Genomic DNA, 14,057 nt, shown 5'->3' with positions numbered 1-14,057 from the left:
AAGCAAGCCTTCCCAGAGAGTCCACGCACATGGGTCCAGAACCAGTGATATAGGTTAGAGACTTTTATTTCTTGTCATTCTGGGGCGGCCCATGGTGGAAAGGTGCTCTCAGCGTGCAGTGGGTAAACTGAGGCTTTCCCCATATGCTGCTCATGGCACAGATAGTCCATGAAGGAAATGGTTCCAGACTAGAGAAACCTGATTTTAACACTCACCCTGCCAGGTGATCCCTATAGAGTGGGCGCACAGAAATCCCCTGGCTTTTTCACACAGAGGACATGCTACTCACAAACCACCACGTGTTACGTTTTATCTTCCTCCTTCACATATGAAGCTTAGAGAGGATCTCTGAGTTACATAACATCAGAGGTACGGCATTCGGTGCCATGTCAGCATCGTGGCATCCTTTCCAGCTGCCTTTGCAAGCATGTTACTCACCACTCACAGCAATTAACCAACCCTTATACTGGGGACTTTAAAAGACACTGGTTATATTCACGTCTGCAATTATCTTAAGAGCTAAAGCTTCAATGATGCCATTAAATCCTAAACTACAGTTTGTATAAAAGGATGCATATCTACACACGTGTGTGTGTTAATATGGTCATCCTCGCTACTCCTGTGCACTCCAAGATGCATTTTGTGGGTAAATTCCACCTGGCACTGAGTTCGTCTGAATGACTGTCATGCCACATGAACCTCTGGAGCCAGATGTTGAGGATCACTGGACAGAAGAACCTACTGTGGCATGTCCCTGGCTTGCAAATTTTACGCCAAAGCCTTAAACTGTTTAGCATGGAGGAGACATGGTGGCTGCCCTCGGAATCACTGTCTTTAAGTCCCAGCCTCATGTCGGTCACTGGATGGGAAAAGCGGTCCTACCCATGCACATGGTCTGGTCTTGAGAAGCCTTGAAGCCGTTATTGCAGATGCACTGGTAACTTCCTTGCAAATCAACACACAGGCCATGACTGCAGACGTTGGGAATTTCCAAACATTCATTGCGATCTAAAACAGGAAAGAAAAAAAAAAAAAGACACATGTTATGCATATCTGAGTTTTATTAAGAGTCCCCCATTTTTTCACAGACGCATTTCTCTAACCTGCTAGTAATTATTACAGACAGGCTAAGAATGAACCAGGACCAGAGCTTTCAAGTACCCAAGGCTCTCTTCATTCAGGCAATGTTTACAGGTGGACTGGGACCTCAAGGATTCTATTTGATGCCAGAGAAACCCACTGAACATCATTTTTCAAGAAAACAATTTGAACATTATGGTGGATGTGTTTCAGCATGATGGATAGCTTAGGTGGACAATCTTTCTAAAGGCATCCTTAAAATATTTTGTAGTGAGTAAGCGAGAAATCCTTGGAGAACAGGGAACCCATATGTTGCCGTATCTGGCAGCTGTTAGCCTATTGCTTACCTACACAGGCCCCGTTGGGAGAGAGCTTGAAGCCTGCCGCACACTCGCAGCGGTAGCTGCCGGGGCTGTTGATGCAGTCTGCATTGCGCTGACAAAGGTTGTCGCCATTGCTGCACTCGTCAATGTCTGAAAAAGCAACGGGTCCAGGTAAACAGTCTTACACAGTTGCTTTAGGGATACGTTCAGGTCACCGACTTCCACACTCAGCTCTTAAATACTACAGAGGGGATGGTACAAAATCACAAGCTCCCACCGAGAAGCCACTTACGCAGCCAAGTCTTTGGAGGAAGGACATATATTTCTCAGATTACCTTCACAGACCAGGAGCAGGTCATTGTAACTGAAGCCCGTCGGGCACTCGCAGCGGAAACTGCCGATCTGGTTGATGCACACACCGTTGGCACAAATGCCTGGAATCTCTTTACATTCGTCAATGTCTGAAATGGAATGGATTGGATAAAATATGTGTTTCTGCGAAACGTCTTTACCATTTTACCGCTGTGTAGCCTGAAATGAAAATACGTATTCTCTATTCAAGTCAAAGGTAAGCTGGCATAAGTGGTCACGTGGCTTACGGAGAACAAGAGACCACAGTGCAGTTAGTTCCTCTGAAGAGCTTTGGAAAAATGAAGGTGATTGGTAAAACACCAAAAAAAAAAAAAAAAAAAAGTGAAAAAAGTGGTAAGAAGGCCAGTGAATCCCTTAAGGAACCAAGCCCCAATTGCTAGTTGTGTGAGGTCAACTGAATGGCTGCCACTCATCTGACAAAGCTGTGTTTCCTTAAGTTAATGTATTTTGTTGCACACACACTCAAGTAGATTGCTTCACAGAGACATAAAATTATATTGTTTAAACCAGGAGGGAAAAATAGAATTCACAACAGAAAGTCCATTCAGAAGGAAGTGATTCATCTGAAAAGGGATTCTGTAAATTCATAATGAGACCAAATGAAAGGGATGATATAAAAATAGACAAAAAACTTAAGATGTATTTTTGAAAAGAGTAACTAGCAGTTAAAATAAGGCGAAGCAGGGCGGAGAGATGGTTCAGTGGCTAAGTGCTTGTTGTGTAAGCACCAAGACCCACGTTCAGATCCCCAGAGTCCACATAGTGGCACGCATCTGTAACCCTAGGGCTGGGAAGAAAGAGATCAGAGGTGTGTGGATCCCTGGAGATCCTGGCCAGCTTGTCTGTGAGGGACCCTGTCACAGGAAGCAATGTGTAATATGTTGAGGAACACATCAGATATTAATCTGTGGTCTTTAGAAATTCCTGGCACGCACAAACATGTGCACCAACGCAGATACGCACAAGGTACATCCACACCCACGAACACAAAATAAGGTAGGTTTTTTAGCCATGTAAGACAATGAGCATTGCAAGGGAAATTTGAACTTTTGCATGGCATGCGTGGAACTTTGAGACTGTCAAGTAATTATCACACTTTAATTGCTAGGCTATGCTGATGAAATATAACACAAACACAACTAACACTGGGCCGAAGGCTGGAAGCATGGTTTCTTGCTAATCATGCTAGCTTGGAATCTAGATTATTAGATTTTGTGGTACTGATACACTTGGAGACACTTGAGTACAAACTGTGATATATACATGCATATGTTCACACATGTATGTGTGCATTCACAACTACAATGGGAACAAACTCACCAACGGCCTTTCCTGTGTGGATGTCACTTGAGTACAAACTGTGATATATACATGCATATGTTCACACATGTATGTGTGCATTCACAACTACAATGGGAACAAACTCACCAACGGCCTTTCCTGTGTGGATGTCACTTGAGTACAAACTGTGATATATACATGCATATGTTCACACATGTATGTGTGCATTCACAACTACAATGGGAACAAACTCACCAACGGCCTTTCCTGTGTGGATGTCAAAGGTGAATCCAGGAATATTTCCACATATAGTTTTGAAGTCAGCTTTAAAATGGAAACAAAGGTGGACACTCTTAACATTCTCAGACACTTGCAAACTGTCTTTTCAATGCAATATTGACCAACAAGAGCGTTTTTGTTATCCACAACCAGTCTTCTGCATCGTAATCATGTGCATTTGATAACGATGTCTGCTTCTGCAAATGATCTAGGCAGCCTCTATCACTGCCATCTCTATCATCAGCTTCTTATTGATCTGATATCAGGAGAAGGTAAGCAGAATGTTAAAGAAGACAAAACTTCTTTGGCAATTAAGTTATTTTTCCCTTATGATACAAAGAGCTTTAATAATGGTTCATTTCATGGTGGCTCAGGTGTAGAGGCTCTCATGGAGCAAGCCCAACCACCTGAGCAGGGTTCTTGGAATCCATGGAAAAGGGGAAGGAGAGAACCAACTTCACAAAGATGTCCTCTGACATCTGTCCATCCATCCATCCATCTATCCATCCATCCATCCATCCATCCACCCACCCACCCACCTATTCACCCATACACCCATCCCTATCTATCTATCTATCTATCTATCTATCTATCTATCTATCTATCTATCTATCTATCTATCATCTATCTATCTATCTATTCTACCTAACAACCTTCCTATCTATCTGTCTGTCTGTCTGCCTATCTAATCTACCTACTGACCTTCCTCAATCAACTCAGTTTGTCAGAAAGCATGGTACCCCATGGAATAGCCCCTGCTGCTGTTGATTATCCTGTTTTCCAGAGAAGGTGTCATTAGAAAGGGTAAGTCCTCTGTTTGGATCACACCACCAACAGGGCTTTCCTATACATATATAGATATGTCCCCAAACCTATACATATATAGATATGTCCCCAAACCTAAGCCCTTCGTTTTCTGTTAGAGAAAATGACATTTATTTTCTCCAACCAGTAGTCTTGCTGGAGTTTCATAATGGTGAGAATGTCTTCACCTCATCTTACGGATGCAAACGGGGCTGGGGAAGGCTAAGCAAACCCACCTGAAAACGGTTGTGATATTATCTGAGGTGCCCTGCCTGGCTCACCATGTCAACACTTGCCCTCTAGCTTTTAAACTGAGTTTGCTGTCTTTGAGGCTGGGGACCATTTAGAGGTGGTGGAAGCAGTCCAGAAGGGTTGATCTTTAAAGGTCACCCCTGCTTCTGCCCCCTGCTTGTGTCCTCTGGCTCTTGGTCTATGCCCTGTGAACAAGCTAAGGCCTTGAGCTTCTGCTACCCTGGACCAAAGGGCTCTGCTCAGCTTTCCCCACCACTATGGGTCATGACTTTGGAAAGCATGAGACAGAATAAATCTGTCGTCCCTGAGATGGGTGGGTGGGTCGGTCGGGTGTTCTGTCATGGTGAGGAGGAAAGTACATGCAGCTGGGTTTGAGTCACTAAGACACTGGGTTTGAGAGCCCGGAACCACTTCTCCATATCTCTTCCCCTGAATACATTTTCGCATGCCTGGAGTGAAATGTCTGAACACATGCGCATCAATATTTGGTAATAAACGCACAGTCCATTCGTTTCCCATTGCTCCTCCTAGTTTAGTTCAGGATCCACAACCATGCTAAGTTACCATTCTCTAGGCCTCACAAGGTCTAGACGAAGAGTAATTTAAAGGCAAGTGGTTGCTAGTCTTGACTCTGTGATCCTTCCTTCCTTCCTTCCTTCCTTCCTTCCTTCCTTCCTTCCTTCCTTCCTTCCTTCCCTTCCTCCTTCCTTCCTTCCTTCCTTCCTTCCTTCCTTCCTTCCTTCCTTCCTTCCTTCCTTCCTTCCTTCCTTCCTTCCCTTCCTCCTTCCTTCCTTCCTTCCTTCCTTCCTTCCTTCCTCCCTCCCTCCCTCCCTCCCTCCCTCCCTCCCTCCCTCCCTCCCTCCCTCCTTTCTTCCTTCCTTCCTTCTTTTTTTTCCCCTTTCAATGGAATATGCTCTTGTGTGAAATCCTCCCATGCCTGGCTGGAAACAGGCTCTTCTGGGCCCAATTCCCAGCATGCACTGAGCACATCACAACCGGCTATAATTCCCAATTCTTGGAGATTCAGTGCCCTCTTCTGGTCTCTGCAGGCACCAGGCACAGAAACACATGAAAGAAAACCCCAGTACCCTAAAACCATTTTAAAATGTATTGTCATGAATAGGTTCCTTCCGTGTTGTGGGAGGAGCTGCACAAGAAACACATTAATGAGCTGGTGTTTTTTTTTTTTTTTTGCAATTTTTTTCATGAGATACTTTCTTAAAACATATTTTAAGCAGCATTTTCTTCGTCACTTTATTTTACATATTTTCAAGATTTAATTTAAACAATTATTATTGAAGTTGCTAGCTTTTAAGTTACTTTACTAAAACATTATACCTTCCATGTTGAACACAGTGACAAACAGTAGTTGCTCAATAAATTCTTTGGATGACTAAATAAATAAGTGGCCAGTCTTTTTGATGATGATTGCTTATAGACCAATGCTATAAACCCTGGCAATGATGCTTGCCTCCTTTTGAGATCTGGAACTTGTGAGTATATATCTCAGGAGTCAGTGTATAGCCCAGGTCATTTGGGAAATGAAGCCATAGCCCGCTGTTTGGCTCTATATGGACCTGACGCACACTGTGACTGTATGTCACACAAAGCTCTGAGCGGCGTGAGCGGCGGTGCCTACCTGTTCCTGGCATTGGGCATGGCTCACAAGGCTTGTTCCAGGCTTTTCCCACGTTGTGTGTGCAGCAGCACATCCTTTTGGTCACGTTGAAAGGCAACTCATTTTCACACGTGGTCCCATTATAGCTTCGGTAGCAGAAGCTTTTCCTCATGTCTGTGTGGGGAGAAACGGGTCAGCTTGGCATCACGAGCAGTGAAACCAGCACGCTTGCTCAGCCAACTTCCCTGAGGGATGGAACTCTGGGAAAGGGCTGTCATGGTCGGCTGTCTTAACTCTCTGAACTGCTCCATCATTTTCGGATGGACAGCCCCTGCTTTTAGGCAAAGCATTTTATGGACAAATTAGCATGCATTTCTTCTACTAAAATATTCATTTAATCAAAAAATATTAATGAATTTAATTGAAAAAAATTAAGTGTTGAAATCTGAATATCTTCTTATCTATACAAAGTACATTTTATATACAGGGAGAATCAAAATTATCTAAGACCTGTAACTCCAAGCCCTAATTTTTTTTTTTAAATCTCAGATTTACAGGATGTGTATCTACGTGGTGGAAGATTAAGAGCCTGAGGTAGAGCATCAGTTCATGGGACTCTGAAACACTTCCTCATTCATGACAATTCCTCCTTCATAAAGATTTGGACCCAGACACTCTCAACAGTGATTCTGAGAACAGAGGTGCCAGAGGCGCCCAGTCAGCTGCCTTGACTCTGGCGGTTCCTCTCGGGGTCGGCTACTGACCCATGCAATTGTGCCCTCCGTTGACCTGCATGTACTCAGGGGGGCAAATGCAGGTGTAATTTCCCAGGGTGTTGTAGCAGGTTCCGGGGCCACATACGCCAGGATGGGCAAAACATTCGTCAATGTCTAGAAGAGGCAAGAACATCCGTGAGTTAGGTTGGTAGCTTACTGAACAGGACACAGGTGATTCCCTAATTCTGTGTTTCTAAGATTCAGAAATGAAAAAAAAAAGATACCCACAAAGGATGTGTTTACATTCATATACCACAAGAACAGACTTAAAAAAAAAACATAAAAGCTCTCAATTCTAAAAACTATGAACTATAAAGAAACTGCCCCACGCCTGTACACATTTGGGGAAATTCACATCCTCTAAAAGGAATTTCTTTGAAGTCTGCTTTGTCCTATGCCATTTGGATTAAAGTTTTAACAGCAGCTTGAAACTGAGTGTAGGCTGTGTGATCCTCCTTTCAAACAAGAAGTCCCCTCATAGGCTCTCAATTGAGGGTAAATCACATTTCTTTCAGATGCATTTGACTAAGAAGTTCAAGACTAAAGGCTGTAATAGAATAATGTTTCGTTCTTAATGTTCAGTTTTTGAAGCCGTCCCTAATCCCACACACAAACACTGAGTTATATTGTTAACTAGAGCTTGAAGCAACAAAGACAAGGGTGGTTCTTGCCTCTAGAGGCAAGACGGTCTCCTAAAATTAAAATTGTATCTGCTATGTGATGGGGGGGGGACATAATCCATACAATATTTCGTCGTCTTTATATTTATCCACCATTTAGAAATTCCTGAACAGTATTGACTTGCCATTACATTGAAGTTTACCTGCTCCTACTCAAAATTATTGTCAATGTTTACATGTAACTAACTTCATATTCGCAATTCCATTTTCAATCAATATTTAACCCACCATCTTACTCAGAGAAAAATTTAAAGTAAATCATTGCAAATGAACTGCAAATTGAATTTGTCACCATACAAAGGGACAGCATTGCTATGAAAAGATAAAAGCTATCAACAGTCTCAACAAGCTATCATCCTTCTGTAGGATGCAGGGCCCTGAGAACAGACATTGCAGTAGACAACAGCACCACATCCCCTCACCTTCACAGATGCGGGTTTCCTCGCTGAGGTAGTAGCCCTGTGGGCACTCGCACTGAAAACTCCCAAAGGTGTTGATACAGTTTCCACCCTGGCAGAGCCCTGGTAACTCCTGACATTCATCAATGTCTATAAGAGGAAGACAGTCCATTAACAACAAACATCGTGAGCAAAGAGTCAATATCTGCAGCTTTCAAACATGACATCTTGTACGAACCACAGACATCTGTGCACCTAAGGGAAGGCCCGTAAGTGCTCTGTCTACTCTGACCGTCATTCTCTTGCCTTCCTTGCACAACTGCTGTTTTCTGAGGAGAGGAATGGAAGCAAGCTGCGGGCATTTGCTGGGGACGATGTAGCAAGGGGTCTCCCCATTACAACTGAACACCAGATGCTGGCAATGGATGGCTACTTCTAGTAAAACTGTAGCTAAGCATGTGTGTGACAGCCTGCCCACCTGTAGCTCCACTCAGGAAGCCTGCTGCACTGCTTCACACTGGCTTTTGTACTGGCTTCCCTCCAACCTAAGCCAATATCCTTATTAAAGCCTACATGACAATAGCGATGAACTCACCTTCTAAGATGATTGTGATGGGGTTCGGTCTAAAGCCCTCACCTCCAGGACACAGTGTATAATATTCAGCTGGGAGGGAAAAAAAGGGAAAACAAGAAGTTTGATTCTCGGATCCCAGTGGTTGAGACAGTCAGCAAACATTCAGCAACTGCCAAACTCAAATCCTCAGGGGGTGTCCATAGGTTTCTTTGTGTCCTTTCAAACGTATTACAATAACGCATATCACATTTTACTCCCAAATATCATGACTTCATCAATGACATGCATTGGGAATAACAAAAGCCATTTTTTTTTGTTTTTATTTTATAGAGAACACTGCCATTTAGACAATTCATATCACAAATGCTTTGCCAAGTAAATAAAACTGCCAGGAGCCTGCGGTACAAAGGTTTGGTTCTGTGCATATCTGAACACATGTTTCCATTTAGAGTGCCCCATGACTGACTTCAGGATACACTCCACCTACGGACCTGAACTAACAACCTCCGAGAAGAACTGGGAATGGCCTTCGTCTCTGATACCATGGAGAATCGAGATTATGACCATTCAGATTGGATTGTGGTTAAAATGATTTTTTAGAGTAACACAATGAAGAAAAATAGGAAGAGAGGAACTAAAATTCCTTTTCTATAAAACACTCTTGGCAGATTTTAGCACAACCACCGACAACAGTCCAAAACCACCCCTCCCCGCGCCCCCAGTCCAAGAATACAATAGCAACTTGTTTCTATCCTGGGCTGGGAATGTTCTGTTCCTCTTCTCCCGGCTGCATACTTACTGCTGTTTACAGGGGGGCACGTCTCGCAGGGGTTTCCCCAGGCCTTCCCCAGGGAGCAGCAGCAGGAGGAGCGACTGACGCCCACCCCAATCTCTGTGTTGCAGGACAGACTCCCGTCTCCTCGAGGACCGAACTTCAGGTAACAGTTGCCCACGCGGTTGTCTGCGGAACAACAGAGAAGCTTAAAGTGGTCTCCACTGTGGAGAGAACCCCTAAGGAAGGCATTTACAGGACTGCATTCAGGATTTTGCATGCTGATATGGAGGGTGCATTTTAACGCCTTGCACAATACAATCAATCTCTTGCTTTTAAATGTCTCGAATCAACCATAAGAAATGATGACAAACGGTAGTCACTAGAGATCACAGACTGTTTTCCATATATTCATGGAATAAGCAACGCAGTGAGGCATTCCTTATTTGGGGGTAGTCTGGACATTTCGAATAATGTGAATACAAGAATATTGGGTTTAATCAATCTGTATCTTGAGTTTGTGAAGAGGTGGAAACATATGTAGGTAAGTTAACTAAGTTAGGTGCTAACAGTCTCATTCTGCTCGACTGTCATCGGCAACCCCCAAATGGGTTGACGTCAATCTCCACAGCAACGTTTGCAGAACTGTCGAACTAGAGCTCTCGAGCGAAAGGGTCCAGTGTCGCTGAAGGTGGCCTCATCTCTGTAGCTACCATCTTGAACCATGGCTTTACATTCCTTTGAGTGATCTCAAGTTCAGAGTCCTCTCTTACCTTTCTGCTGATTTCTCTCTTAAGTGTTATTAGTTATTTCCGAGTCAATACCTCCAAGAATTAAACTGCATACTCTTTGTTCATATATGGATCTGTTCTAGTTCACCTTGAGTCTTAGGGGTTTTCAGTCGATGGAAGTCTCCACCTTTCTCAGCTGTCCAGCCTTGTTGCCACCTCTGATCCCTCATTCTCATTCTCCTTTCACACAAGTAACACAAAGGCTTGATAACTTTATCTTCAATATGCACCTGGCAACTGACATCACTGATGTCTTAATCTGAATTCCCGCTACCAGCATCTTTTTTAACCTAGACTCCAATGTCCTCCTAACTCATCTCTTAGCTTCAACCCTTGGCCCCAGTCCAGTCTGTTTTGGCCTTTGTAGCCTAAGTAATCCGTTAGAAGAACTGCTTCAGGCCAGGCCACCCCTAAGAGGTCTCATCCCAACCAAAGTATTTTGAAAGTCTTTATGAGTTCACAGAGTACCTTTCTCTTCTGGCTGCGCACAGTGCAACCATCTGACTGCCTCTCTTTGTTATGCTTCAATATCTTCACTTGTTTCTGATGCCTGATCTTAGGTGCAGGAACTGGGTTAACTCACGGTCCCTCCTTTGCTAGCTTTGAATTCACTCAATATTCCTTTTTCCCTCTTTTATCTTTATCCTCCATTCCTGTCTCCCCGACCATTTGACTATTCAAATGCCCTGCTAGTAGCTTTTGTATGTGTTCTTATAAAACAGTTTTAATGTACTAATTAAAAATTTTTGTCATGTAAAACACTGAGTTTTAGTGTCTAATCACAGCTGCTTTGTGGACAAACTGTGTATGAGTTCTATGATGTCCAAATGCTTATATTTCTCGTTTGTCTGTTTTGAGATTCGGTTTTACTCTGTGGCACAGGCTAGACTCTAATGTAAGCACCTCCTGCCTCAGTTTCCTGAGAGTTCAGATTGCATTTCAAAATCTGTACATTTTGATAAATTGGTTTCTAGTAAATCTGTGCCACCACAAGTAGTGTAATGAACATCCTACAAACATCTATGAAAGAGTCACTGTGTTAATATCTTTGCTCTATAAAGCCAAGAGAAAAACTTAGGGTTTGCAGATTCTTCTATTGAAAAGAGCACCATTCTTTATTATCTGTATTCACTGGACCCTTTCTAATGTTTTGAAATAATTTTAATGGGGTTTATAGAAAATAAAATCTATCTATACTGAAAAAAAATATTGCTTATTTTAGTAAGGATTTAGTCATTGTCAACTCAAATATCTACTACCTCTTTTCTTGGTTTTGTACTCAAAGTTGTCCTTCAGATTATAAACTTGGAATCATCTAGAGTGTTTCTTAAGTGATCAGGCTCTTTTCTTTAAATGAATATATCAAGTGCACATTATACTTCATTGTCAAGAGTATTTAAATATTCAGTTCTGACTGTCGGATTCTATTTATGTCATTTGTCTTTCACTTACCAACACAACCCACGCCCGTGGGGTTCAGCTGGAAGTCAGGTGGGCAGTTACACTCATAGCGACCAGGCGTGTTCACACATAGGCCGTTGACACAGTTTATGGGATCTGCACACTCATCAATATCTATGAACAGGTAAGATGCCCATGTTAACATCTTTACTTCTACATGTGAAGTGCTTTTCCAAGGAATTGAATGGATCTTCCCCCCAAGTTATTAAAGATTGCCATGGAAGACTCAGCAGAATGAAAATAGATTTGACACAAACATAGAATAAGTTTTTCGATGGTGAGGATTCTATATAAGTGTGTGCATAAATGTAAGTGCACATGTATGTGCGTTCATGTATGTGAGTACATGTGTGAGCAGGTGTGTGTGTTTGTGCATCTGTGAGCATGTTAGTGTGTATTTTTTTTAAGGTATAGGGGGAGACAATGGGATTATACTTTATAACCCTGGCTGGCCTAAAATTCACTATGTACACGAGAAAGGCCTGGAACTCATAGAAAACGGCATTTTCAACCGTGCTGTTTAATAACTTAATATATAAGTAATAATCAAATGCTGCATTCTGAGGAAGAAAAATGATCTGCTTAAGAAAAATGAAGAATCCAGGCTGGGTGATGGTGATGCACACCTTTAATTCCAGCGCCCAGGAGGCAGAGGTAGGTGGATCTCTGTGAGTTTGAAGCCAACCTGGTCTACAAGAACTAGTTCCAGGACAGCTAAGTCTGTTTATGCAGAGAAACCCTGTCTCAAAAAACAAAACAAAAAACAAAAAGCAAAACAGAATGAAAACAAAAACAGAAAGAAAAATAGAAGAATCCATTGAGAAGCTCCACAGGTTGAGAATCGCTATTTAGCCTGTGTAGAAGTTCACCGAGATGTGTAGACTTTAGGTCTGCTTAATTCTGGTGCGTGATTTTTTTTTATTTGAAAGGTTTGTTATTAAATTCTATTAAAAATTAAGAAAAATGAAATATATATACAAATTCACATATGTTCATTCACATATATGAATGCTTACTAGTTTTGTATTAGATAATGAAGTTGTTTATCTAAACACTAATAAATTCCATAGTAGAAAGTAAATGTGTCAGAATGTACTTTTCTTTTTCAAAAACATTCACAGCCTAACTTCAGAAAAATCTGAGGAGTTTATGTATTTAGCATAGAATACTATTCCAAGCCATGAGAACACAGTTGGCCCCGGCTCCTGATACCTGTGCAGTTTCCTCCTGTCCTGTCCAGTTCATAGCCATCGTCGCAGATACAGTGAAACATCCCAGGCAAATTGTTACATGTTCCAAAGACACAAATGTTCTGGAAGGAGCATTCATCAATATCTGAGGACACAAAGAAATAAGGTCACCTCTTGTTTACAAAGACATTTAATGTTTTTAATAAGTAACAATGAATTTTTCTAAATTCTAGGATATTTACGAGCAGTAACAATTTTTTTCTTTGTCTTTAGCTGGATAAATACTTCAAATGGTGAGTGAGGCATACTTATCTGTAGGATAAAATGCTTATCTTAGGATAAGATATAAAACAAGTCCTATTTTGGTTCAATGGGTGTCTTATGCTTTTTCCTCTTTCTGCAGTGTTAGGAATCTGATGCAGAGACCCATGCATGCTAGGCAAGTACATTACCACTGAGCTACACCTGAGACCCAACTGGTTTTGATTATAATATACTCTAATAGTAAATGCCAGCTTAGGCAGTATAAGTGGAATATGAAAATTAAATGCGAAGTCGTCAAATTAGTGAAATTTTAAAAAGCAAGTAAATGAAAGATTCTACCTAATTCGTACAAACAGTACATAGTTTATAATCGGCATATTGAAATATAAAACAACATAACACCAAATACTAAATATATTGGTAAAATGTCTTTAACACTTAATGTTAGTTTATTTTATAATCTGACCTATTACCATAAAATCATTCGTAAACATGTAGAGAATACTATTCTTTATACCATGAAATAACATGATCCACTACCCATAGATTTCTTTGTATTTTGATAAAATATATCCACTAACAGAGCATGGGAGGAGGCTCAGTAGGTAAGAGCGGGTACTGCTCTTCCACAGGACCTGGACTTGATTCCTAGCAGCCACAGTCAGTGACACACAGCCATCTGTCAATCCAGCTTCAGGGATTTGATACCCTCTTCTGGGCTCCATGGGCACACATGCTCACACATACACATACCACCCTACTCCACAGCACACAGACCCACTCATGTAATCAAAGATAAAATCTTAAAATCTTTTTTGAGGAAACAATTCTTTAAAAATGATTTTTAAATATAACAGTTGGTGTGTGTGTGTGAATATGTATGCACACATCGTGACTTGCACATGGAGGTGAGAAGGTGATTGGTGGAAAGCAGTGTTTTTCTTCCACCATGTGGGTTCCAGGGATGGGTCTCATGTCACCAGACTTGGTGGCAAGCACCTTTACTTGCTGAGTTATTTTGAAAGGTGAGTAATTTTGCAGGCTCCATAGATAAGTCATTCAAACCGCTATCTTGAAATAATTGTATCTTAAATTAAAAGGGTCTCCTGGATACTTAAAATAGGTACACTAATTTGTTCTAA

At 41.7% G+C, this 14,057-nt stretch overlaps 1 protein-coding gene across 2 annotated transcripts in view; it reads right to left on the bottom strand.

The window, feature by feature from the left end:
- Nucleotides 1-14,057, bottom strand: part of Fbn2 (fibrillin 2) — a 189,094-nt gene that overhangs the window by 35,676 nt on the left and 139,361 nt on the right. For both annotated transcript variants that reach the window (XM_057788534.1, XM_057788535.1), the window contains exons 35-45: nucleotides 12,674-12,796; nucleotides 11,453-11,575; nucleotides 9,237-9,398; nucleotides 8,459-8,527; nucleotides 7,888-8,013; nucleotides 6,774-6,899; nucleotides 6,031-6,183; nucleotides 3,312-3,380; nucleotides 1,739-1,864; nucleotides 1,428-1,553; nucleotides 883-1,008 (exon numbers count right to left, since the gene is read on the bottom strand). In XM_057788534.1, coding sequence (XP_057644517.1) covers nucleotides 883-1,008; nucleotides 1,428-1,553; nucleotides 1,739-1,864; nucleotides 3,312-3,380; nucleotides 6,031-6,183; nucleotides 6,774-6,899; nucleotides 7,888-8,013; nucleotides 8,459-8,527; nucleotides 9,237-9,398; nucleotides 11,453-11,575; nucleotides 12,674-12,796 — 1,329 coding nt within the window. The remainder of the gene's footprint in view (nucleotides 1-882; nucleotides 1,009-1,427; nucleotides 1,554-1,738; nucleotides 1,865-3,311; nucleotides 3,381-6,030; nucleotides 6,184-6,773; nucleotides 6,900-7,887; nucleotides 8,014-8,458; nucleotides 8,528-9,236; nucleotides 9,399-11,452; nucleotides 11,576-12,673; nucleotides 12,797-14,057) is intronic.

Source organism: Chionomys nivalis, chromosome 14 (genome assembly GCF_950005125.1).
Source record: "Chionomys nivalis chromosome 14, mChiNiv1.1, whole genome shotgun sequence".
NCBI classification, from domain to species: domain Eukaryota; kingdom Metazoa; phylum Chordata; class Mammalia; order Rodentia; family Cricetidae; genus Chionomys; species Chionomys nivalis.
Note: the sequence above shows the minus strand (reverse complement) of the source record. Positions and strands in the feature narration are given on the sequence as shown.